Here is a 26,210-nt window from a genome sequence, read left to right as displayed (position 1 = left end):
TCATTTAAAATCTAAATATCTTTAAGTTAAGCGATATTGTTATAAAAAAAATTATCAATGAAATTTAAATATGTTGTTTGAAAAAAATATATATCCTTGTTTTGTAAAACTTAAACCATCCTATTTGTTTCTTAAAACATTTACAACATTATCATATTATGTTTGCTTCCTCACAATTAACTTCTTTTTTTTTAATTCATAAATTAATTAATTATTTCTAATCAACATTCATTCTATGATCAATATAAAAAATTAATGATAATAAGAAAAAAACTTTAGTTAAAAAATAATTTCAAAACTAAAAAAAACCATCTTTTCATAAATTTGTTATATAAAGTTTACTAAAAAAATTATCTAAAAAAATTTTGCATACAGGCTTGATTATGGTTTATCCGGCAATGTATTTATATACAGTTATATATATATTGAACACTTTTGTATATTAGCACTTTTGTAACGGGATGGAAAAAATTTATTGATTTGAAACTATAAATAAATAAACAAAAAATTTAAATGTAAAATGAACATAAAAAAGTAACTTTAATTTGATAAAAAGAATTTTCTTTTCTTTAACATAGTTTAGAAATTTTAAAGTAAAAAAAAATTCTAAAATGGAGCATTTTGATTTTTTAAAAAGATTTAAATTTAATTTGATAAGATAAATTTAAATTTATTAATATTTAGTAATGAATTTAATTTAAATATAATAAAATAAATTTAAATTAAGGTTTTTTTAAAAATGAAAAGTGGAAAAAAAGTTATTTAACCATCTGTGTCTTTTTATCAAAAAAAAAATTTTCACAATTGCAGTGAAAATGTTTTTTACAACAATTAATTACTGCTTAATGTTTTCCGCATAAACTATTTCTAAAACCTGTTTTAGTATTCCTATGAAAATTTTTTTGCGTAACATAAATGGCTTAACACTGAAACAAAATCGTCTTTTTTTATGTAAAATGTGAACAGCATAATGCACCTTTACAAGGCATATATATATATATATATATATATATATATATATATATATATATATATATATATATATATATCTGTGTGTGTGTGTGTGTGTGTGTGTGTGTGTGTGTGTGTGTGTGTGTGTGTGTGTGTGTGTGTGTGTGTGTGTCTATATATATATATATATATATATATATATATATATATATATATATATATATATATATATATATATATATATATATATATATATATATATTTATATATATATATATATATATATATATACGCACACATATATATACACACATATATGTATATATATATATATACACACAAACACACATTAGAGACATAACTTCAGTTTTTAGGCCCCTGATACAATGAGGCCCTGGCCCTTTTTTCCTCTATTCCTCTAATAAGGTACTTTAAAAGAGAAAAAAAGGAATGACTTATGAAAAAAAGTTTAATTAAAAATTTATATTGTATTATATTTTACATCAAAATACAAACATGCACATGAAAATAATTGTCATAAACAATATAATGTAATAATTTGAAATTTAAAATTTTCTGCGCTATTTTAAATGGGCAAATTTTTCTATAGCTATCTAAATTTAGTGATTTTTCTATTTTTTTAAAAATTTGGAGACGAATGAATTATTCCCGAATCTTTACATTCTAACAAATTAGATGGCTCTAGAAAGCTAAAAAATTGTCTTAATTTTATTGTTACAAATCAAAAGTTTTCTTATAAATGCTGTCAATAATAAATCAGTTCTTGACTTTTGTTAAAATTTTCTTCAAAATGTGATTCATCAAAAAATTACTTACAAATTAGTGTTTGTTTAGATTTAAAATCAGTTGTAATTCCATACACTTCCACCATTTTATTGGTGTCATTCTTAAACAAATCATAATTATTTTTAAGTATTTTAAGTGTGTCCATAAATTTTTCCAACAACTTTTTTCTTTTTTTGAAGAGGTAAAGTATTGTGTCAAATTCATTTAATATTCGACTTACAAATTGTAAAATAACCAATTTTTTTATTTTCAAAGCTCCTTCACATTCTTCTGAATTTTTAGAAGTCAAAATAGTTTTATATTATATTTAATTTAAATAAATTTAGATCTTCCTATATTTATGGACGCAATAATTTAGATCTTCCTATATTTATGAATGGTAATGTACTTGATGAGTCATCCACTCTTCATCTTCTAGGATTAACTCTTACTTCCGATCTTTCTTGGAAACCATATATCAAATCGATTGCAAAATTAGCATCTGCTAAAGTTTTATCGAGCTCGAACTTTCTTACTTCGGATTCTATTCTCTATCTCTATAAATCTCAAATCTAGCCTTGTATGGAATACTGTTGCCATATCTGGGACAGATCTGCTAGTAATGCCTTTTCTCTTTTAGACAAGGTGCAAAAATGCATTGTAAACATAGTTGGACCTGCTCTTGCAGCCAACCTCCAACCATTATCACATTGTCGTAATGTTGCTTCTCTTTCTCTTTTCTACAAATACTACAATGGGCACTGCTCTAAAGAGCTAGCATCTCTTGTGCCCTCTACTAAAATTCATTCTTGTGTTACTCGTCATTCAATTAAGTGTCATCCTTTTTCTGTGACTGTTCCTAAGTGCTCCAAAAACTCTTATTCGTCTAGTTTTTTTCCTCGAACATCAGTTCTTTGGAATTCGCTTCCTTCATCTTGCTTTTCTGATTCATATAATTTGCAATCCTTTAAGTCGTCTGTCAATCGTTTTCTTGCTCTACAATCTTCATCTTTTCTCTTCCAGTAACTTGCAACTTAAATTAGTGGTTGCTTGCAACCTTGTTGGAAGCAAAGATGTTTAAAAAAAAAATCTAAATGTTATATTTAATTTAAATAAGTATATCTATAAATCTTGATTTAATAGTATAAAGAGCATTGAGTTGGATTGAGAGTTTTTATTGTAGTATCACTTTCATCACTAAAAGAAGACAATATGTCCCATCTGTTTATGCTTAAACCGAAAAAAAAAAATATTCCTTGTACTCTTGCAAAAAAATTGATATTTCTGGAATATGTTTAATGTCATTTATTGCTAGATTTAAATTATGAGCATTACAATGAATATATTCTGTGTTTGGTTGAAGTTCTTTTATTTTATTTTGAACACCATCCTGTATTCCTGACATAAAATTGGCTCTGTCATAACCTTGCTCAATCAGTTTATCAATAGAAAGTTGTCTTTTTCCATAGATTGTATTAATATATTTTTAATACATGTAGAATCTCGGGAGGTTACTTCTTGAAATCCTGAAATTGATTCTTTTATATTTATTTTTGGAGTTCCATTGTCATCATATTCAATTTCAACAATGTGTAGACTTCACTTAACATATCTTTTTTTTGTTGAGTCAATTGTTGTGTCTGTCATGATAGGAAAAAATGGGGCAGATTTTATTTATAAAATCTGCCCCACTATCACTGTTTGATTTTCCCATTGCAGATTATTTAAAAAAATATGTTGAGCATAAGGATCGATTATTTTGATTTAGATCATGTGGAAAATCAAAATTTTTTGGTGATTGAGACCCAAATTGATAATAATTTTCTTTTCTTTTTCAGAAACTGTTTTTTCAATATAGTTGTGCAAATCAAAATTATCAAAATTTAAGTTTGTGTCAAGATGATCATCCTGTTCATTAGTATAATTTGGTGATTATATTTAATTATATTTTTAAATAAATATTTAAAATGATATTTTATTTAAAACATCTTTTACAATATTTAATGCGCAAGTATGCACTGTGCATTCACTATAAATTAAATTTAACATCTAAAAAATTTACAAGCTTTAAGTTTAATTTTATTGTTAATTCTAGATTGAATTTATCTTTAAAAAGGTTGACAAGATTTTTCTTTATTTTTTCTGACTCTGGTCTTTTTTTCTGATTATGGTCTTATGAAAACAGAACCATCATCTCTTTACAATCCATTAGACTTCAATTCATATATTTTGCTTATAGTATGCAGAATATAAAAACCTACAAGCTTGCACAGCTCGACTCCGTCAAAACATAGTGGCGTCAATGTTTGGATCACCAAGCCTCTTAACCCACATGTTGTTGTGATCAGTAAAAAGCAAAGATTTTCTAGAGTGATTTATAACGCCTATTGTTTAGTCTGGTATTTCTGCGTATTACTTAGCTTGATGTCAAGATTCATGAAGTAGTTTTTGAGAGATTGATGGATAAAACTTGTTAATGTCAGACTGGATAAAAATACAATTTTTTTTTTGTCATAAATGTTATTAAACCATTTTATCACATCGTCTGTGTTATCAAATTCAACAGAGTCAATTTCAACGGAGCTTTCCAAGTTTATGTCGGAAATTAAAAAAAAGATATACAAATCCTATTATATGGAAAATTATTGACAAAGCACAACTGTTTAAACATGGAGGAAAATTATGCAACCTTTGCCTATCTGAAAAATATCACATAAAAAAATTGAAATTATTAAACAAAAAAATGATCTGGTATCAAATGTCGCCGTGAAAACAAATTTTTTATAAACAATTTTAATGATATCTTATGTTATTTATGTAATGTTATTTTAAGTTAGTGGACACTGGTTAGTATTTTTGTAAATAATTTTTTTGTCATTAAGATTATTTGTAATATCTGATGATTGCCATAGGTGTGAAACTCAGAGTTATGTTTCATTAACTACCAGGTGTTATTATTTAATTTTACAATTTGATACAAATAAAATTTGCTCTACTTGGTATTGAGTCCTTTATATCGGTATTTATCAAAACAATTATTATACTATATTTTTTAGGTCTAGTTGTATTTTAGTTACATAAATATAAAAACAAAAATAGTAAAAAACATGTAGCACATTTAAAATAAATTGTCTCTTTACAAAGTATTATGTAATTACCAGCCCTCGGAATTAAGGTCGACATTTGACAATACTGACCTAACTGCTGACCTAAAAGTGTTTGAGGTTGGCACAAAATTGCAGGCCTTTTTATGTTTTACGGTAAGACTTTATTATCAATTTTTTTTGCTGACCTGCTGCCAACCTCTAAAAGACTTAGGAAAAATGAGGTCGGCAATAATTTGCCGACCTCATTTTTCCTAATTCCAAGGGTTGGTAATTACACAGTAATAAAAAGCAAAAAATGTTTATTCATTATAACAGTTTTGTGAGCGCCATTCATTAAAGGTTCAATTATAAAAGCTTCTTTTATAATTACTTGCTTATAAATGTTGTATAACTAATATTCACAAAAAAACAAAATATCACTTATATGGTAATCAAATATTTAAATTAACAACAAGGTTAGCAAAAAATCGCTGATCTCAGACACTTTTAGATTGGCATTGCTGTGTTCACTGTATTCACTGTGTTCACCTCCCCAAAGCTTCCAAGTTAAAGCGTTGTTTTTTCACCCTTTAACTTGGAAACACTAGCTTTTTGAAACAATGCTGCTGCACAAAGAACTTGGAACTCACAAAATGCTTTACCACTACAACACTACTGCTTAGAAAAGAGGCAGATCATTTTCACCAAAAAAAAAGTCTTGTTATTTGGAGAAACCAATATCTATTTTTGGGAAAAAATTTTATTTGTTATTTGGTAACATAAATATTGGTTTTTTAGATTACGAACTATTTTTTTTTTTTGATGACAAAAAAAAAATTTTTATGGTTACATACAAACATAATTTTTATTATTAAGCAATATTTGTTTGTTTTTTTCATATACAATGTTTTTTGTTGTTATTGTTGATTACACATTGACATTGGTTTTGAATTTTGAAATTAAATCAAAGTATGCTTAATACATCCATATTTGCTTTTCAGATATAGTTATTATTATTTAGATATTTGATTTTCAGAAATCGTTATTATTAGTTATCATTATTTAATTTTCAGATAGTACATATTAATTTGTATAATGTCTCATTTTCTTTCAATTTAGCTTAACAAAAGATGAGGTTCTTAAAGAACTCCTCAACCTGGTGATCTCTGAACCTTTAAATGAAGTAGAAGAAATTTATAAATATAAGTAAATGAATGTTTTATTTTTTGAATGTTTTTGGTTCTATATAAGTTTTTTTAAATATTTTTTTCTTTTTTTTTAGATACATGAATTTAGCTTGCGAGGTCCTAACTTTAGATATTTATTCAATATTAAATAAAATAGCTAGCAGTGTTGTAAGTTTTTTAATTTTTTTAAATTTCTTTGTCAACATATATATTAATTTTGTTTTAGAAGTTGTAAATCTTGCTTATACTTAAATTTTTTTTTAAGGAGTACCTGAATATATTATGGGGTTATATAAGCTCTTTGCCTCCATTAAATCCACTTTCAGCTAGGTAAATTTTATTGAATCCAATTGCACACCATATTTTATAGCATATATTTTACTATATGCTATCTTTTATTAATAGTTATAATAGTCTTTTATTATATGCTGTATTTTATCTATTGTTATTTAGTTTAATAACTATATATAGTTATATTTTTTATTATCTAAATACATATCATATAAAAGCTGTATTATTATATATATAATTTTTATTATATTGTACAATTATTATGTTAAATTTTTTACTTTTTTTTTTGTTGTAGTTTTTTTTCTAAAGTATTGACTATACTGATATGTCGAAAAACGTCTGAGGTAATTTATAATCTATATTATACATATATGTGTGTGTGCTTGTGTGTGTGTATATATATGTATATATTTGTTTATATATGTTTATATATAAACAAATATGTATACATATATATGTATATATATATATACATATATATATATATATATATATATATATGTATGTATATATATATATATATATATATACATATATATATATATATGTATATATGTATATTTTAAAAAAAAAAATAATAAAAACATTTTATTAAAAAAAATAAAAATTAAAACATTGTTTATATTGTTTAAAACATTCAGAATGTTTTTAAAAACATTCTGGTCAATTAAATTTGTGTTTTTGCGGTTTTTTAAAAAAACGATTAATTTGTAATTAAATTAATGGTTTTAACTTTCTGACAACACGCAAATGTTGGACGAAAGTCAAAAGTAATTAAAAGTGATGTATGTATTGGCGTAAGAATCATTTTTTTCCATCTGTACTTCCCAAATGCAACAATCTATATAACTATATATATAGATATATATATATTGATATATATATACATATATATATATATATATATATATATATATATATATATATATATTTATTTATTTATTTATTTATATATATATATATATATATATATATATATATGAATATATATATATATATTCATATATATATATATATTAATATATATATATGCAGGGGCGTGGTGGCTCTTAATGGTTTTAACTTTCTGACAACACGCAAATGTTGGACGAAAGTCAAAAGTAATTAAAAGTGATGTATGTATTGGCGTAAGAATCATTTTTTTCCATCTGTACTTCCCAAATGCAACAATCTATAGAACTATATATATACATATATATATATGCATATATATATATACATATATATATATATATATATATATATATATATATATATATATATATATATATATATATATATATTTATTTATTTATATATATATATATATATATATATATATATGCATATATATATATATATATATATATGCATATATATATATATGCAGGGGCGTGGTGGCTCTAAAAAGCCTATATATGCGGTATTTTACCATATATGCTTGATGTAAAGGCCCATACGAAAAAAAATATGTATATGTGTATATATATATATATATATATATATATATATATATATATATATATATATATATATATATATATATATATATATATATATATATATATATATATATATATATATATATATATATATATATATATATATATATATATATAATAACTGATCTTATTCTAATAAATCGTTAATACAAACTAGCAAGTTGAGATAACACTTGTAATTGTTAATATTGTTTGTAATACATTTGTAATTAGTAATACACTGAGGCATATTTGTTTAGACGCATCAATTTTTTTCTCTTTATCTTAATTTTTTCCTATGTATTGTCAACTGATATGCATGCAAGTTATTATCAAAATAATTGTTGTGTTGTGGGCTAATAAAAACCACAAAATAATTTTCTCTATGTGTCTTTATTAACATGAGAGTATGTTTGATATACAAAAGTACATTTTTTAATTGGAATATATCTATAGACGCAATCAGGTTAATAACGGTAATTATTGATTTTTAATAACTTTTACACAAATAAATTGATAAATTTTAGTGTAATTTGATCTTTTGCTCTGCCAGTATCATATTTATTGCATTTTACAAAATGCCTAAACAAAAGTTTTTGACAGGTGCTGAAAAAATACAAATTTATTTATATCGTGGCTCAGAAATCTCACCAGCACTTTCTATATACGAGAAATAGCAAGAAAAATTGGAAGATCTGACCATGTTGTACGAAACTACATTGCAAAAGGTGACAATTAGGGTGTAAAAAAAGCAACAAATGGCAACAAAGTATTAACAAATCGGCAAATTAATCAAATTCGCTTCGAAGCAACCAAAAATAAATTGAATGCAACACAAATAAAGGATAAATTATTATTGCCTGTCACTAATAAACATGTTGCACATATTCTACGTACAACACCAAACATAAAGTGGAAGAAACTATACAAAAAACCAATGTTAAAAAAACACCATAAAATTGCTAGATTACAGTTTGCTAAAAACCATATGCATTGGACATAGGATGAGTGGCAAAACGTAATATTTTCACATGAAAAAAAGTTCAATTTAGATGGTCCGGACTCTTACAGTTGTTATTGGCATGATCTAAGAGGAATAAATGACCCACAAACAAAACGAAATTATGGAGGAGGAAGTTTAATGGTTTGGGGTGGATTTTCTTATTCAGGAAAATTGACTCTGTGTTGTGGTTTACCTAAAATGAACTCAATAAAGTATACAGAAATGTTGGATGATGTTCTCATAACTTATATGGATGAAAACATGGACGATAGTGCCATATTTCAGCAAGATAATGCTGCAATTCACACATCTAGGCATTCTATGAAATGGTTTAAAGACCACAACATTCCGGTTCTCGAATGGCCAGCTTGTAGCCCGGACTTAAATCCAATCGAGAATGTGTGGGGAATGCCATCAAGAAAAGTTTATGACGCTAAAGCAGCCGGACACCAATTTGAAACTGTTACTGAGTTAAAGTGTAAAATCTTTGAAGCATGGTCTGAGTTGGATCAAACTACACTTCAACGACTAGTGGAGTCAATGAAAGGCAGAATTTTTGAGGTGATCCAGTGTAATGGAGGACATACGCATTACTAATTTCCATGATTTAATGTCAAAAATATGACTGCGTCTATAGATATATTCCAATAAAAAATGTACTTTTGTATATCAAAAATACACTCATGTTAATAAAGACACATAAAAAAAATTTTTGTGTGATTTTTATTAGCCCACAACACAACAATTATTTTGATAATAACTTGCATGCATATCAGTTTACAATTCATAGAATAAAATTAAGACAAAGAGAAAAAAAGTGATGCGTCTAAACGAATGATGCCAAAATAACGAATAGTGTATTTGTAATTAATAATATTGCAATTATTAGTCATTGTATTTGTGATTTGTAATTATTAATATTGTTTGTAATACTTCAAAATAAAAAATGGTAACAATACGATGCAGCAATGTTTTTGTTCTGATTTTCTTATAACACAATTTACCGCAAGCAAATACGATTAGTATTTTTTTGTTTAAAGAACATAGCCTAACACAAAATTAAAAATCAAAGATTTCAATTTTTCTATTACTATATAATGATATATAGTTTATTGTACAATAATATAAATTTTTCTAAATTATAGTTTTTTTTCTAAAATAAATATTGAAAATCTTCAAAAATTAGAAATTCTTTTTAAAGATAGTTTATGCTTTTGTTTAATTCGGTGTTTTAACTTTTTTTCAACATTTTCGCATAAACCCACAACAGGAAAAATGCCGCTCTAAAAATAGTGCCGTTATTGACGTAATTTAAACATAAAAGTTTTTATAACCTAGTTTCATTTAGCAGTTACTTAATTGAAAGTATTTCATATTATTTCCAAAAATGGTATTTTATTGTTTTTTCATTTCAAAAATAAAACAAAATTAAAATAATGAAAATAAAAAAATTTAAAGCTATGGAATCTTTATAATTTATTTTAAACTTACCTATAATTAATAGTAATAAAAATGTGTCATAAATAAGTAAATTGTTAAGGCGTAATATGAAATTGTATTTGAAAATATTTGTGGTATTCCCACACCTCAATTAAAATAAATTCATTAAATAATATGGTTTTAAGCTATTTTTAAGGTTTTATTTGTGTATTTATATAGTTCATAATTCAAAGTTTGCATAAAACATATCTTCTTTAAATGTACTTTTTGCACAGCCATCATTTTTTTTTTAATGTCTGAGGACAGGATATTACGGAGTGATTTGTTTATTTAAATACAATAATATAAACTGTATAAAAATAAAATACTTTATTTATTATTAAACAAGTTTATATCTGTTTCGAAACGCTACAAAAATGCAAAACATAAGTTCGATACTTATTTATATATAACTTAATTTAAAAATTCAACACCAAAACATTTTTCTTAAATGAATTAAAACTCAATACAATTACTATATAGTAATTGTATTGCTTATTAATTCGTTTAAAAAAAAATTTTGGGGTTTAATTTTAAATTAAGTTAATTTAAGTCCAACAATAATAATATGGGTCTGCGGACTTTTTCAAATTTATTTTGTTAACATTGCGATCGTTAAAAACCGTTTATGGGTTCATCATTTTTCTTATGAAAAAAATATAATACGTCTTAAAATATCTTTGTTTTCAGAACAATATTGTTATTATGCAAAATACTAATATAATTGCGCTCAAAGTTGAAGACTTAAAATCTAGGGATTAATAAAATTTAATTTGTGCAAACATAAATATTGTAAATGATTGTGGAATTTTTTTAAAATGTAGAAAAAATTAAAATTTGCCAAAAGGCCCATATTTAGATGAAAAAGGGGAAAAGCCCATGCGGGAATCCCGCATAACCTCTGGGGCCACCATGCCTCTGTATATATGTATATATATATAGACACACACATATCACAAATTCACTCCCAATGAGGCTGCAAGTAACCACTAATTAGGTTGGGAGTTAACAGAAAGCAAAGAATTTTATTATAGAGCATGAAAAAAATTGACAGAAGACTTAAAAAACTTTATGTTGTATGAGTCAGGAAAATACTAAGATGAAAGATAATTCCAAAGCATTGATGTGCAAGGAAAAAAACTAGATGAATCAGGCATTATACGACCATTATACGACCATACAAATAATATTTTGTTTTGATAATTTGATCCTGGCTTTTAACATATTTTCAAAGTATATGCCCAGGCAAAGTATGTGACAATTGTAGTCTTTGTAAATCAAGGGATAATAGCCATCAACTCATAGTTTCTAGAATGAAACAGCCCAATTTAAATTTTTTTACAATTTTAGTGAAAATAGATCTGGTGAATTTCATTAAAGGTAAGATTTAATGGATTAAAAAGTACTTTGAAGACTATGAATTTTTATGAAGGATAGATTGAAATAGTTTGGTGGTATTTTTTTTTCAGGAACTTTATTCATGTTTTTGATAATTAGAGAATTTGATTCAACCACAGAGTGTGTATGGCACACTAAGCCACAAACTGTGTGGATGCCTCATTCCTAATAATCAGCCTAATGTTGCAACAAAGCAACTCCTTATGTGACCTTGACAATTCACACCAAAAGCGCTAACAGGGACATTACCTGTGCGCAACATGGTACTGTTATTACTCTGATATTTTATAGCTGTTGATGGAATCAGTACTGATTCCATCAACAGCTATAAAATATCAGAGTATTAATCCCAAACATTTTTACCTAGGAGGCCTTCTATAAGACATTAGATGTGTAGCAGGGTGAACATGATGTATACACATGTGTGCGCATACACAGACACACACATAGAATGCATAAGGCTAAATAAATATACATACATAGGAAAAGGTGTAGCAAAAGTAATTTTTACTGGGAAGTATTAAGTTTATTTAGCAAAATAAAAAGTTATCCTATTACGAGGGTTATCCAATTTTTTCAAAATTTAAATTTAATATGAAGATTTATAAGTTATGATGTTTGACAGAAATTTATTTTCCCATATATGAACTAGCTGTGTCCAAATTTTAAAAAAAGTTAACAAATGTGCGCTCACTGCGCATCAAAAACATGAAAAATAAAGTTCTTTATCTTCTTTTTTTTGATTTTTTTTATAAAGAAATTAATTTTAATGTGCTTTTGCAAGTTGAATCTTATGCATTATTAATGTATACAATTAATAACCATGACAATCTAACTTAACATTTTGAACATCTGTGGTGTACTTAAAATAAAATAATGTTTTTTGAAAGTTACAAATTAAACTATATGGGCATTTCCATGCTCAAGTGAGTTATTTCAATAAAATGAATAAATACATTCAAACAAATACCAAGTTATCATTGGGTTGCCATTTGTTTAAAAATTTAAAATTTTGATTAATAATGTTGTTTGTGTTATTTTTTTGTTTTAAATTTCAAATTAAAGTCATGCATCATACTTTCTATATAAATGGTAGGTAAGCTACATTTTGATAAAAGCGTAGAATTGTCCCCGTAAGTAACGATAACTAATTTGATTTAAGATATATAAATAAATAGCTAAAACAATCTTTTGAATAGTTTTACGCAGAATAACGACTACTTAATTTAATTTAAGAAGCCAGTTTATGTAGGTTATATATTTGGCTTGAAATATTCAACTGAAAACAACAAGTTTAATGCAAGTTTTTTTTGCGTCCCGTAAGTAACACAGCATATAATCAACTATAATTCCTAAACTTATAATAATTGAACGAAATTTAAATATACAGGAAAACAAATAAATGTTTTTGGGAAGATTCATAAATATATAAGCATATATTCTGTTAAGATAAAAAATATGTATCTAAAAATGTGACATTACAAAAATCTAAAATGTCCCGTAAGTAATGGTGGAATCGCCCATATATTGTTATTAATTCAAATATAGTTTAAATTTATTTTTGTATTTTAGTTTACTATAATTATAGTTGGTAAACATGTTTTGAAAAATCAGTTTTAATATTTTCCAGGTAATTGCTTTTCTGAAATCAAATGATGCTGTAAATAAATTGCTTGTTCATATTGAAATATCTGCTATTATGGAGTTATTTATTAAGCTTGTTACTGGTGTAGACTCACATGAAATTAGACTGGAAGTGTCTCGGGTATGAAAAGTATTTTAATTTTTATATTTTTATGTCATGTTTTCAATGTATAGGTTTGCCATCACTACAATATAAATATAAACTACAATATAAATATAAACTACAAAATAAATATAAACTACATACACAAAACATTTGTCTTTTACTACTTTTTCTACTAATTTGTTGTTTCTTCCACAAGGCTTCAGAGGTCACCCCACTTCAGTCAAGGAAGCTACTCTTTTTTTAAACTTTATTAACTCTCTCAACCTTAAACTCTAAAATAAAACATTGTTTGACAAAAATATTGTTAGACAAAAACCTTGTTAAACAAAAACCTTGTTAAACAAAAACCTTGTTAAACAAAAACCTTGTTAGACAAAAACCTTGTTAAACAAAAATCTTGTTAAATGTCATGGCTGTCATGCAGAGAAACAAGCTGAGTTAAATATTTCCGGAGGCAAAGAGTGGATTTGAACCTTCAATCTTTGAAAGTCTACTTTGTAAAGTTGTTTTGAAAGTCTACGTGTTTGTAACAGGGGTTTATCCAAGTAATTTTTCAAAACACCAAATTATCAACAGAGGGTTACTACCTAGACTGCAATAATGTTTTTACAATAATTTGTTATCGTTTATTTTGTTACATAAAAGCCTCAGTTTATACTAGTAAATTCGTTTGATATTTTTAATTGGTTAAGTTAGTTTAGGATATTGTTTAAGGATTTATTAAACGAAATATGTTTTAGCAAACATATTTGGTTGATCTAAAAAATTTTCAGGGAACCATTATAAGTAAGGGTTATTTAAAATTTATTAAATACTTTCTCTTTTTTTTTTTTTTTCTGTTGCAACTGACCAATATGTAGATTGGATTGCATATCAACTTTATCAAGATAATAAAATTAATATTTAGCTAAACTTAAGTTCAGATATATATGATAAAATTATTTTCAGGTTTACTTAAATGTGGTAATAGTGTATAGGGGTTGTTTTGTATACGCTGTATACTTGTATGCCTATGAAAAAAAAATTAATGTCCTCCATGTCTATAATGGCTGCCTGGGCCTTGAAGAGGAGATATTTAATAACAAAACATAAAATAAAAGTTCTATATGATGAAACATTTATAATATAACCTTAGTTCTAAATTTTATTTAAAAATAACTGTTCGTTTTAATGATAAAAATTTTTCCAATTACTAGTTTCAATTACTAGTTTAAAGAATACATTTTATAACAATGTTTGTGTTCTTCAAAGTAAAGTTTAGAATTTTAGTTTTGTAAAATTTACGAAATTTACTTTCTTTATTTAAGAATAATTAATATTTATTTTTAGTTGTTTTTCTTTAATTTCTAGTAAATTTTTTTTCTGTTTTTTTCTTCATTCCCTATCTAGTTATACTCATTGTTATTATTATTACCCATGGTAACAGCAATTTTTGGTATTAAGTTGCTTCAAGCTAGAGTTTATAAGAAAATAAAAGTTAACTCAAAAATAAAATAATCTAAAGTTAACTAGTAATTATCTTATTTGAAAAATAAGTTTGAACTTAAAAAATATATATATCTGAATTTTTTTTTTTGTTAGCTATCTAAACCCAAATAAGTTGCAACATTTAAAACTTTTTTTTTTTTATAAATGTTTTACTTATATAAGTTCATCTAATTATATGGCAATTAACAGGACCCAAACATGTCTGAAGAGTTATAAAAATTGAAAAATAAATTATTTATGTTTTATTATATATTAAAGTACGCAGGTAAATGTTTTATATCCACTCTCGTTTTAAAAATTCATTAATTGTAAGTAATTCTAGTTTATGTTTCATAATGAATTATTTGTAAAAAAATTAAATTAAAATAAGATAGAATCAGGAAAACTTGCAACTTTCAAATTTTGCACATTATAGTTTTATGGTCTAATAAAGGTACTCCCGCTTGATACAATTGATTTTTCTAAAATAAGTTGCCTACTCATGGTGTTGTTGTTTTTCAAATTATCTCTGATTATTATTATTTCTAGTAAAATTATTCAGACTGTTATTATCTTTCATCTTCAAGTTTTAACCGCTTTTTATGACTTAACTATTTTTGACTTTTTATAAAAAGATTTTTTGTCACATCAAAACCATTTAGCAGTCTGAAACTATGATTTCCTTGATCCTGACTAGGATGCTAAAACAACTATAGATAGTACTGCTGTAAGTACTAGATGATGGTAGTGTTTGAACTAGGGATGGCTCTTTACTTACTTTTTTTTACTTACATAAGTAAGTTAATTTTTATTAAAAAGTAAATTGCATAAGTAATTTTAAATGTTTTATGTAAATTTACATTTCCGTATAAGTAATACATTTTTTTTTAAACAACTTTTACTTTATAATGTAAGTTTTTTTACTTTTTAAAGTAAGTTATGTAAAAGAAGATTACATCAAAAAGTATTTTACTTTTACATGTAAAAGTAGGTCACATGAAAAAGTTTTTACATTTAAAAGTTAATTACATTTGAAAATTACATTACATAATATAAAAGTTCCTCAAACTGTAATTTACATTTACCTATATAAGTAACTAATTAAAAAAAATTTTATTAAAAAAAAAACTTGCATATGAAAGTAAATTACATAAAAGTAATATGTCACCAAATATAAATTAAATTTACAAATAAAATAATATTTTTTAAGTAGGAATTTTTTGATTTTAAAAGTAATAACAAATCTTTATTAAAAATAAATTATATAAAATAAAATTTAAATTACATAAGCTTACATTTTATATAATTTGTAAAGTAAATTAAAAGTAATTTGTATAAAGTAAGTAAATTTACTTATATTTTACAATAACTTTGACAGGATCTTGTACAAAAGTGATGCAAAAAAGTAAAGCTTTAAGTCACTAACATTTAGTTTGCCGCAACATTTGATTTGCCTGCTTTTAGGTATTTCTTCCCTGTAAAGTTTGAAAATATCAATAATAAGTTTCTGCCCATGATAAAACCCCCTCTAGTTTCAGTCCATAATAGTTTTAGCTATAATAACCATTCTCTGAATCAAACCATCTCAAAAATATTCACTCTCTGGTCAACCAGTTGAAAGGTCTGGAATTTAGACAAAGCTGAAACAAGGCAGTTAGCAGAAGGTGCATATACCTATGAGAGACTTATAAATGGTAGTTTATTTGAAAGGAAAATAATTGGCATAATTGTTAGTTCTCTTTTACAAGTTTTTTGCCGTCCTGAAGATTAAGGAGCCCCAAACTTTTTAAGAGGACACTTTATTTTTGTAAAAATTTTTGTCACTTTGACACGAAAAAAGTCCACCTGCTCAAGAATATCCTTTGACTCTAAAAGCCTTGATTTTAATAACTATGATACTTTAGGCATGAAAAATTTTCATGTAAATATCTTTATCTGCATGTAGTATCAGTGGCCTAGCTGCCGTAAGGCCAGTATAAGCAAAACTTACGGTCCCATAAGCAGCTGAACATAGAACCGCAAAGTTTAGGAGGCCTAAGATATATTTAAAGAGTTTTTTTTGTTTTTTTTTAGAAAAGTTATTGTTCCAGAGAAGCAGAAATTGGGCACCTTGGCCATGTATGTCTACTGACCGAAAATGTTTTGCTATGCCACTATGTAATATACCTAAAACCCAAGCTGTAGTGTAGAAACAATTTATAAGTAGATTAAGAAATAAAAATTGTGGTGATTGGAGCCTGGATACAAAAATACCCTAAAACATTTACCATCCCTACTCCAAATGTGAGGGCAACAAATTAGTAATTTTTATTATTTTTGTTTTCTAACACTAAATCTAGTTGGACGGGTTTTAAAATTCAAAATTCAAAGGTTATGATTATATAAAGTTTACACCCAAACCGAATAAGATGGTTGTTTCAACATTTTCCTAAACATTCTAATGTGATATAAACAAGAACATACTTAAGTTTGGCACTTAAGTATGTTTTATTTGCCAAAAGTGTATTTATTAACCAAAATTATTGGTTTTTTGTAATTATATTAATATTACATCTCAGAATTTATGCAAGAAGACATCAGTATATTATTGGTTACCATAAAGTCTTTAATGAGTTTAATATGGTTTTTAATAACACAATAAAAGACCTCATTTGTACATAACTATTAATAATACTAGTTAAAGATGCTGTTGATTAAGTATTTCTAATCGGTTTGGTGGTAAAAATAATTGATTTTCAAATTATGAAGCCTTTTTACATTGCTTTTTGGTGTGGTATAATATCACTCATTAGTTGTATTTAAATCAATTTAAAATTAAATCTTGTATTTTGTTTAATTTATATTTTCATGGATGATATTTTTTTAAACCATTTATTTATATGTTAAAAAAAAAAAATTATTCAAAATTTCTTTTATTTATGCAACATTTCTCCTGTTTTAGTATGTTATTTTAGAAAAAGATTTCTCTTTTTCTAAAAAAACATTCTAAAACAGGAGAACTTGTATTTCAGCTGCATATATATTAATTTTTTAGAAATATTCCAAAAAAGTACAAACTTATAATTGTCAACTAAAATAAACTTATTAAACTCAAACTTCAAAAAGTTTTAAATGACTTTATTATGTACGGATATTTAAGGGCTTGGCAATAAGACTATTTTTGTCTTCTTTTTGCCCCTGCCATTCGTATATTTTACAAAAGAAAAGTAATTAAAAAAAAAAAGATATGTAACAGCAAATTTAGAAAAATTAAAAATTATAAAAATTAAAAATCAACCACTGCATTAAAGAATGTCTTTATGTAATTAAAAAAAAAAAAAAATCAATGGCGTAATTAAATTTGAAAAAAAAATTAGTTTGATAATTATCAAATTAATAATAAAAATAAGAATAATGTGAACAATATTATAATATTGTTTGAAAAATGCAAATGATTTTGTACACTAAAGTCACTTATAAAAACTTAATTTTCTTTGATATTCTTCAACAAATTTTAAGTCCTTCGATTCGTCATTCGATTACTTATTCACAAAAAAAGAGTTATATAAACTTTCGCTTCGAACTTTTGAATGAGGAACAGAATTTGATTTATCAGACAAACTTATAACTTAATTAAAGATAATATTTTAAATCCCCTAAATAATTGAGGAGGTTGTTCAAAATTTATATGGTCATAGTTTTTAAACACTAAGAGATTATTGCATGACACTAGAGACTTGTTAATGAATTTAAATTTAGTTTAAAATGTTAAAAAAGTGTATATATAAATGTTATAAACTCATCACTCTCACACTAATGGCATGAAAGGGAAGTTCCAACTCCAATTATCGCAATACTTTTGAAAAGTTTTACATAAACATGAATATATAAATGTTTGGAGTTTGCTCCATTTCATTACATTAAGTTATATTCTCAAACAAAATCAAAAAGCTTGCTACGGGCCTGATTTTAAATATATGATTGGAATCTGGTTGTTTAATTATTGTGATTTGTACTTTTATTAACTTTTTTACTTAAAATTTTTGAAAATTAAAAGTAAAAAAAGTAACAAAAATTTACTGAAAAAAAAAGAACTTGATGTTATTTCATCTATATGATAGAATAAGACACTTTTCTTCACAATCGATCATATAATTTTAAATTTGAAAGTGTGCTTTTTTGAACCATCCTACTTAATTCGCTATATTAACTAAATTAAAATAAGCGGTTGTTGTGGTTATGAAAAGTTCTAAATTTTTTTTAAGTTATTTACTTTTACTTTTATTTTTTTAACTTAAATTTTTTTTTTTTTTTACATTAATCTTGATATTATTTACATCAGTTTTTTTTAAAGACTGTCTGGTTTATTGTTCTTGCTTTCGAAATGGCTCTGCATTTTGCAATTTTATTTTAAGTTTTGTATTTTGGCTTCTTTTATTCAGCATAGTTGTTTTTAAAAACCAATCTAACCTAGATGAAAATTGTTTCTGGAAATTACTAACTAGAATAGTTGTTAGATAATTGAATAATGAAGGAATAATTGTTGTCTGGAATAGACTAATTGAAATTAGTTCATTCCAGACAACAGTTTTATGAGTAGCTATTAACAAATAAACAAAAAAAGAAACTAATTTTTATTTCTTTTAGTGTGGTTGTTATGACCAGGGCTGTCCCAAACAGGGGGTGAAGGAGGTATTCACCCCCACCCCACCCCCCATTCCCTTCCAAGCTGTTTCTATGCATTTAAGTTAGCACATTTGTACATTTAGCATTTCATTTAACAAGTTTTGAAGTATAGTTGGCAAATGTCAAATATTGAGGACCCTTTTTTTTGGGTGTGTGTGTCTCTAATTGGCAAAAAACACATATCTCCCCCCCTCACATGAAAGACCTCTTTGGAACGGCTCTGATAACAACCACACTGAATAAGAGAAGTGAAAAGCAGCAGCATAGCTACAAATATCCCCGGCTCCTTTATGGTGAGTTTTTATCAGGGCCACTAACCTATTTCCTCCCAACAAAAAAAATTAATACTAAAACAAATAAATTTAAAAAAATGTTTTTTCTAAGCTTTTTTGCAAAAAATCTTTCTTTCTAAAAAGTTAAAAACCCCGACTGTAAATAAAAACAAAATATTAGAGGAAAAAAAATAAGGGTACAACCCCCCTCATCCAGGAAACAAATTTAACATGCATGTTAAACTTGTTTCCTGGATTCCTGGATGGGACTACACAAATGCTGTCAAGATAAAGTAAAATCAAATTAAAGTCTGAAAGATAAAGTAAAATTAAAAAAAGAAAAAAGAGACTCAAAAAAGTGGAATTCTCCAGTTGTCTCTGAAAACAATTTTAAGATGTAAATTATGTTAAATTTACACAAATGCTGGAAGTTTCAAAGCTCTAGCTAGTCTATAAGGTAGTAAAAATCAATCACAATTCATTCTGGGACAACTGAAACCCAAAAACATCTTGTAAAGTCAAACTAATGTTTGAAAAAAAATTACAAGTTTATTCTAAAGCACTATTTTAATTGCATAAGATTTTATTTTTCTAATCCTTGTGTGGTTGGACACTAATGCAACAAAAAGGAGTTTATTGAACTGCTTTCCTTACCATCTTTTTTCGAACAGATTGGATATGATAAAACGCAATAAGAGATTATATCTGATAAACACTCCTTTAATCATCTAAATTATATCAGATAGTTTAAATGACTTATAATTTTTTGAAAACTGTTTTAGCAGTCGATGTCCTTGTGGATACCAAAAATGTTATATTGTGTCATATTACCATAACAAAATAATTGATTGAAAAGGCAAATACATAAAAAAAAAAAACTGGAAAAAAAGCGCACTCTAATGAACAGTGATTTAGTCATGGTTTACACATGCATGAATTTACCATAGCTTAGAAATTATGCCCATTTCCCCCCACCTCCCCGCCAAAAAAGTAAATTACTTTTTAACAGTAACAGATTGCTTTTTCAAGTAACATTTAAAAAACTTAACTTAAGTAATTAAGTTTTACAGGTTCTATAATTTATATTAAAAAAAACAAATTGCTTAATCATGTAAGTAAATTATACATGTAAGTAAATTATACATGTAAGTAAATTATATAATTTATATAAAAATTTATATATTTTAAAAATTTATATAAATTATATATTTTTATATGAGTATGCAAAGTAATTTATGCTTAAAATTCACGTTTTTACATCGAAAGTAAAAGTGTCATCTCTAATCTTCTTCCAATAAAAAAAATCAGTAGTTTTAGAGTAACAGTGTCTATTACATCATTCGTCTTAATAACACAGTAGAATTCTAGATTTAAATTTGACTTGACCAGCACCTATAGTCATTTTTTCTCTACAGAATGATGCAACAATTTTAAAACAGAATCCAATTTTTACCCAGGCAAAAAATGGGACTGAAACTCCGGCCTTTTCATATTTTGATCTTACTTTCTTTTTAAGAAAACATATTTTTAGTTGAAATAAGTTTAAAAATAATGTCTCTATTTAAAAATTCATTTAAAGTCAAGTTTTTAACAGTTTCATGTTTTAATGTTTACAATTTCATTTTTTTTAAAGTGGCTTGATGAAGAAAAATTAATTGAAAAGTTAACAAACTTGCTTCATTCTAAACAAAACGAAGATGTAAGTTTTTTTGGTTTTTTTAGATTTTAAATTTTTTTACTAAGTTGCTTTTAACTAGTTTTTTTTTTTAAATTAAATGTTGTTGATAAAAATATTGTTTTTTTTTTTTTAATAAAATTTAACTTTAAATTATAGCTTAAAAGATAACTATGTATTTTTAGTTAAATAGTTATAGTATTCTGATTTTTTTCGAAAAATAAATTTGGTTCTGTAATTAATTAACCTTCAGAATAATAATTTTTAGTAAATTTTAAGGTTCACTACAATGCTGGTCAGTTGCTCAGCGAATTGTTGCGTATTGGTAGAGATTCAATGTCCCAGTTTGAATTTGATGAAGATCCTTTGCTAAGAACTTTGGAAAAGTAATGCTTATTGTAATTTGTTTACCTTTATTACCTTTGTTTATTTTATTACTAAATAAATCTGATATATTAGAGTGGTACTTAAAATATAACTTTTTTTAAATGTCAAACCATATCTCAACCTTTTTTATGTATTCCATATAATAAAATTACACAAACAAATTGAACTACCTCTAAAAGTTTTTAGAGGTAGTTCAATGGTCTTTGAACTTTTGACAGGTTTCTAATATTATCACATAAGTATTTCTTTAAAAATGTGTAAACCTGTTATTCAAAAGAAGCAAAATTATATACAAATTTCTGATTATCATTTAAAAACTATGAAAAAATAAGTTCATTTTATTACTTAATAAAACATGTTATAATTTTTTAATGCATTTTATACAAATAAGTTTTTATATAAAAATAAAAATATTTTCAGTATTTTTTTATGTGATTTTTTTTCTTTTGAAAACCAGATCAACAAACTTTTAAAGAAATATTAATTTCTTTAACATCTCAACCTATAAAGATAGAGCTTATCAGAAACAGATTGATAATTTAGTTATACTCAGCAATACATCTTTGTTTTTAATGATTTACTAATCATTAAGAACAAAAGTAAAATTAAGTCAATATCTTGCGGTTCTGCATTTTGCAGATATTGACGCTATCAATAATTAGAAGATTAGAAGTCAATAATTGATAATGAGTCTCAATTTGCTTTGAATCACTCCAGTGTTAATGAAAATTATATAATTTATACTAGCAATGTAAAATCTACTCTATCTACTGTGTAATGTCAACCAAAACAAGTTTTTAAAAAATTTACTGCTATGAATTGCTTTTCAGGAAATAGGAATTTTCCACCCTATTTGGTAGTGGAAAACTATTTGTATAAATTTATCATAGCTGGATTTAGTCTCGTGCAAAATCATGTCCCTATCTGAAAAAAACAAAAAGTACAATATAATGAAAAGGTGTATAACCTTATATTGAATGTTGTTCTATCTAAATTATTTTAAAATTCAAGAATGATTGGCAAACAGAAAATCTTTTATATATATATATATATATATATATATATATATATATATATATATATATATATATATATATATATATATATATATATATATACACACACAACCCTTAGATGTTGTCCGAAAGTTTTTTCCATATTTTGTTGACAAAAAGTAAAAATTAAAATGCAAGACCGGAATTATTTTTTTTTATTAATTGATAGACTGCCTACCCCAACCAAACCCTCAGTCGATGTAGCAACACTCCCTTGCAGGTCAGGCTAAAAGATAGTAGATGTAGCAGCACTCCCTTGCAGGTCAGGCTATTTGTCAGTCGATGTAGCAGCGCTCCCTTGCGAGTCAGGCTATTTGTCAGTCGATGTAGCAGCACTCCCTTGCGAGTCAGGCTATTTGTCAGTTGATGTAGCAGCACTCCCTTGCGAGTCAGGCTATAAGATAGTCGATGTAGCAACACTCTGCGCATGATTTACAGTAAAAAAAAATAAAAATAAAAACATTTTATCAAAAAAAATAAAAAGAAAAACATTGTTTATATTGTTAAAAACATTCAGAATGTTTTTAAAACATTCTGGTCAATTAAATTTGCATTTTTTTGGTTTTTTTAAAAAACGATTTATTTGTAAATAAATTAATGGTTTTTACTTTCGTCCAACACGCAAATGTTGGACGAATGTCAAAAGTAATTAAAAGTGACGTATGTGTTGGCGTAAGAATCACTTTTTTCCTTCCGCTCTTCCTAAAGACAACAAACTATAGATCTATATATATATATATATATATATATATATATATATATATATATATATATATATATATATATATATATATATATATATATATATATATATATATACATATATATATGCATATATATATATGTATATATATACATATATATATATATAAATATATATATATACATATATTTATATATATATATATTTATATATATACATATATATATTTAAATATATATATATATGTATATATATAAATATACATATATATGTATATATATATACTAGGGGTATTCAAAAAAAGTGAATTTTCAAATCTAAAAAACCATACCCCTAAATTTGGGGCAAATGTATAAAAAATGAGCCTCGCAAAGTTTGAGCGCTGTCCGATCACTTTCCCTACCCCCCCCCCCCCCTCAAGTTAAAAATTTAATTTTTTTTTTTCAAATTTTTATTTTTCTGCTATATGTATATAGGCCTATATTTTTGTTTAAAAATATATGGTTTTTTTCCCACTTCTCAAAAATCTATGTTTAGTGGTATTGAAAATCATGAAAATCAGAATTTTTGTAGTTAAAGTTAGATTTATATATATATATATATATATATATATATATATATATATATATATATATATATATATATATATATATATATATATATATATATATTTATTTATTTATTTATAAGCCTTGTGTGTATTAGCATATACACACAAGGCCCCTCTAACTATTCCCAAGACATACCAGAGGGAGCAACCAACTTCATTTTGCCAGAAAGAATGAACAGTTGTTGGTTGTGACCTCAGCAATGTTGTTTACCTATATTGAAAAAAACACTATTTATCTATATTGAAAAATCAAAATGATCAAAAATAAATAAAATTATAAATTTATATTCAAGTTTTATAACAGGAAAAAAATTTACAAATCTAATAATAATCAAGTTTAACTCTTTATCTTTTTTCGCATCACACCAAGTCCATCATTAAACTTAATCTTTGAAATTGTACCGGATTTTTGTTCTTGTGATCTGAATACAGATCGAACTTTGTCCACAGTTAGCAATCTGTTGTGCTTTTCAGTTTTATCAGAATATCTATGAATATACTGCCCCATCATACCTATTGACCGTTCTGAATGGTCATTTACAAAAATCAAAGTTTCAGCATATTTTTGAAAACTTTTGAAGCATGACTGAGTATGCCAATAGTTTAGTGGAAGTGAAAGCCAGTCTTGAACTCGTTGCTTATCAAACCCAATCATGTCAAAAATCAGGTAAGAAAAGACATCAACCAAGGCAGACAAGGATGGTGGTTTTTTCCCAATTTTCGTATTCATTTTATAAATTTCCTTGATATCTTGCTTTACTTTATTCTCAGGCTTATAATAGTCAGAGCTAGGCATATCAAATGACAGAATTGCTGATGCAATTTTTGCCTTCTCCTCTGATGCTAACTCATCATCTAGCAAAGCTAAAGGTATCATTGTTGAATCCAAATACCAACAGTGTTTATACTAAGACTCTAATACAGCATCGACAGCTATTGGGTTTGTACATACCTTCTTGTACAGATGCAATTGATGTATGGCTGTAATGTCAAGAAAAGGAGCTTTGATGATATCCTCAGATTGTAGATACCATTTTGCATAAAAGCAAACAATAAATTCTGTAATAAGCTTAATTTCAATTTTCAGTTTATCATTTTCCTAAACAAACGTAAGTTGATTGGATAAAAGCCGAAGCATTAGATAATAAATTGCTTTTCCTAAAAATCTTGCATGATGAATAGCACCAGTTTTTCTTACTTTATATGTTATAGGGGATAAGTACGTGACAACTAATTCTGCAAGCTCACTTCTATCATCTCTTATAATACCTGGTTTACTAACGTATGCTTTGCAAAATGTTAATGACTTCATAGCTGCCTTTTCTAAAAAACTGCTTTTAACCTTATTCCAATCAAACCGTAACAGTAGAACTGAATTATAGTTAAAATTAGGTTCTTCAAAAATATTTTTAAGCTTTTTGAAAAGAGGATTATCAGGTCCACTAGTTTCTTCATTGGTCACTAATTTCCAAAAGTGAAGCATTCTTAATTCAGTCACATGATGCCTACATGCTATTTGGAGGAGATACTTATCCAGTTCTTGAGATATTCTGGAAACTGATCCTTTATTTGTCCCAGTGTTGGATGATGTTGTATCAAAGCCTATTCCTCTAGTTTTTGACGTAAGTTGATACTCCTTAATTAAGTTCATTACACCTAAGAACTCATCTTCACCAGTGGATGACGCTAGTGGAGGTACTCCAAGTAGGTAAGTCTGTCCATTAGTGTTAACTAAAACAGCCATTCTATCCCTCTTTAACATTTTTCCTTTGTTTAGCTCAAACAAGGTCTTCCCATCAAAATGAATTATACATGGATATGGAGATGCGTCTATAGCTGCTTTAACATCTTCTTTTGAAATTTTTGCCATGTTTTCATTTTCTTTTTTCATTTTTCTATATGCGGTAGACTGACTGCTTTTAACTTCTTTAAGATCAACACCTGATTGATATAGAATTGCATTTGTTACCTTCTGTAAAACATTT

The 26,210-nt window shown here is 25.7% G+C and overlaps 1 protein-coding gene across 1 annotated transcript in view; it reads left to right on the top strand.

The window, feature by feature from the left end:
* The window catches only part of LOC101236472 (serine/threonine-protein phosphatase 6 regulatory subunit 3), a 92,875-nt gene that overhangs the window by 14,616 nt on the left and 52,049 nt on the right, over window positions 1-26,210 (top strand). The window contains exons 3-9 of the mRNA XM_065812554.1: window positions 5,943-6,029; window positions 6,106-6,178; window positions 6,276-6,340; window positions 6,597-6,645; window positions 13,272-13,406; window positions 21,429-21,494; window positions 21,750-21,856. Coding sequence (XP_065668626.1) covers window positions 5,943-6,029; window positions 6,106-6,178; window positions 6,276-6,340; window positions 6,597-6,645; window positions 13,272-13,406; window positions 21,429-21,494; window positions 21,750-21,856 — 582 coding nt within the window. The remainder of the gene's footprint in view (window positions 1-5,942; window positions 6,030-6,105; window positions 6,179-6,275; window positions 6,341-6,596; window positions 6,646-13,271; window positions 13,407-21,428; window positions 21,495-21,749; window positions 21,857-26,210) is intronic.

Source organism: Hydra vulgaris, chromosome 12 (genome assembly GCF_038396675.1).
Source record: "Hydra vulgaris chromosome 12, alternate assembly HydraT2T_AEP".
NCBI lineage: Eukaryota > Metazoa > Cnidaria > Hydrozoa > Anthoathecata > Hydridae > Hydra > Hydra vulgaris.
Note: the sequence above shows the minus strand (reverse complement) of the source record. Positions and strands in the feature narration are given on the sequence as shown.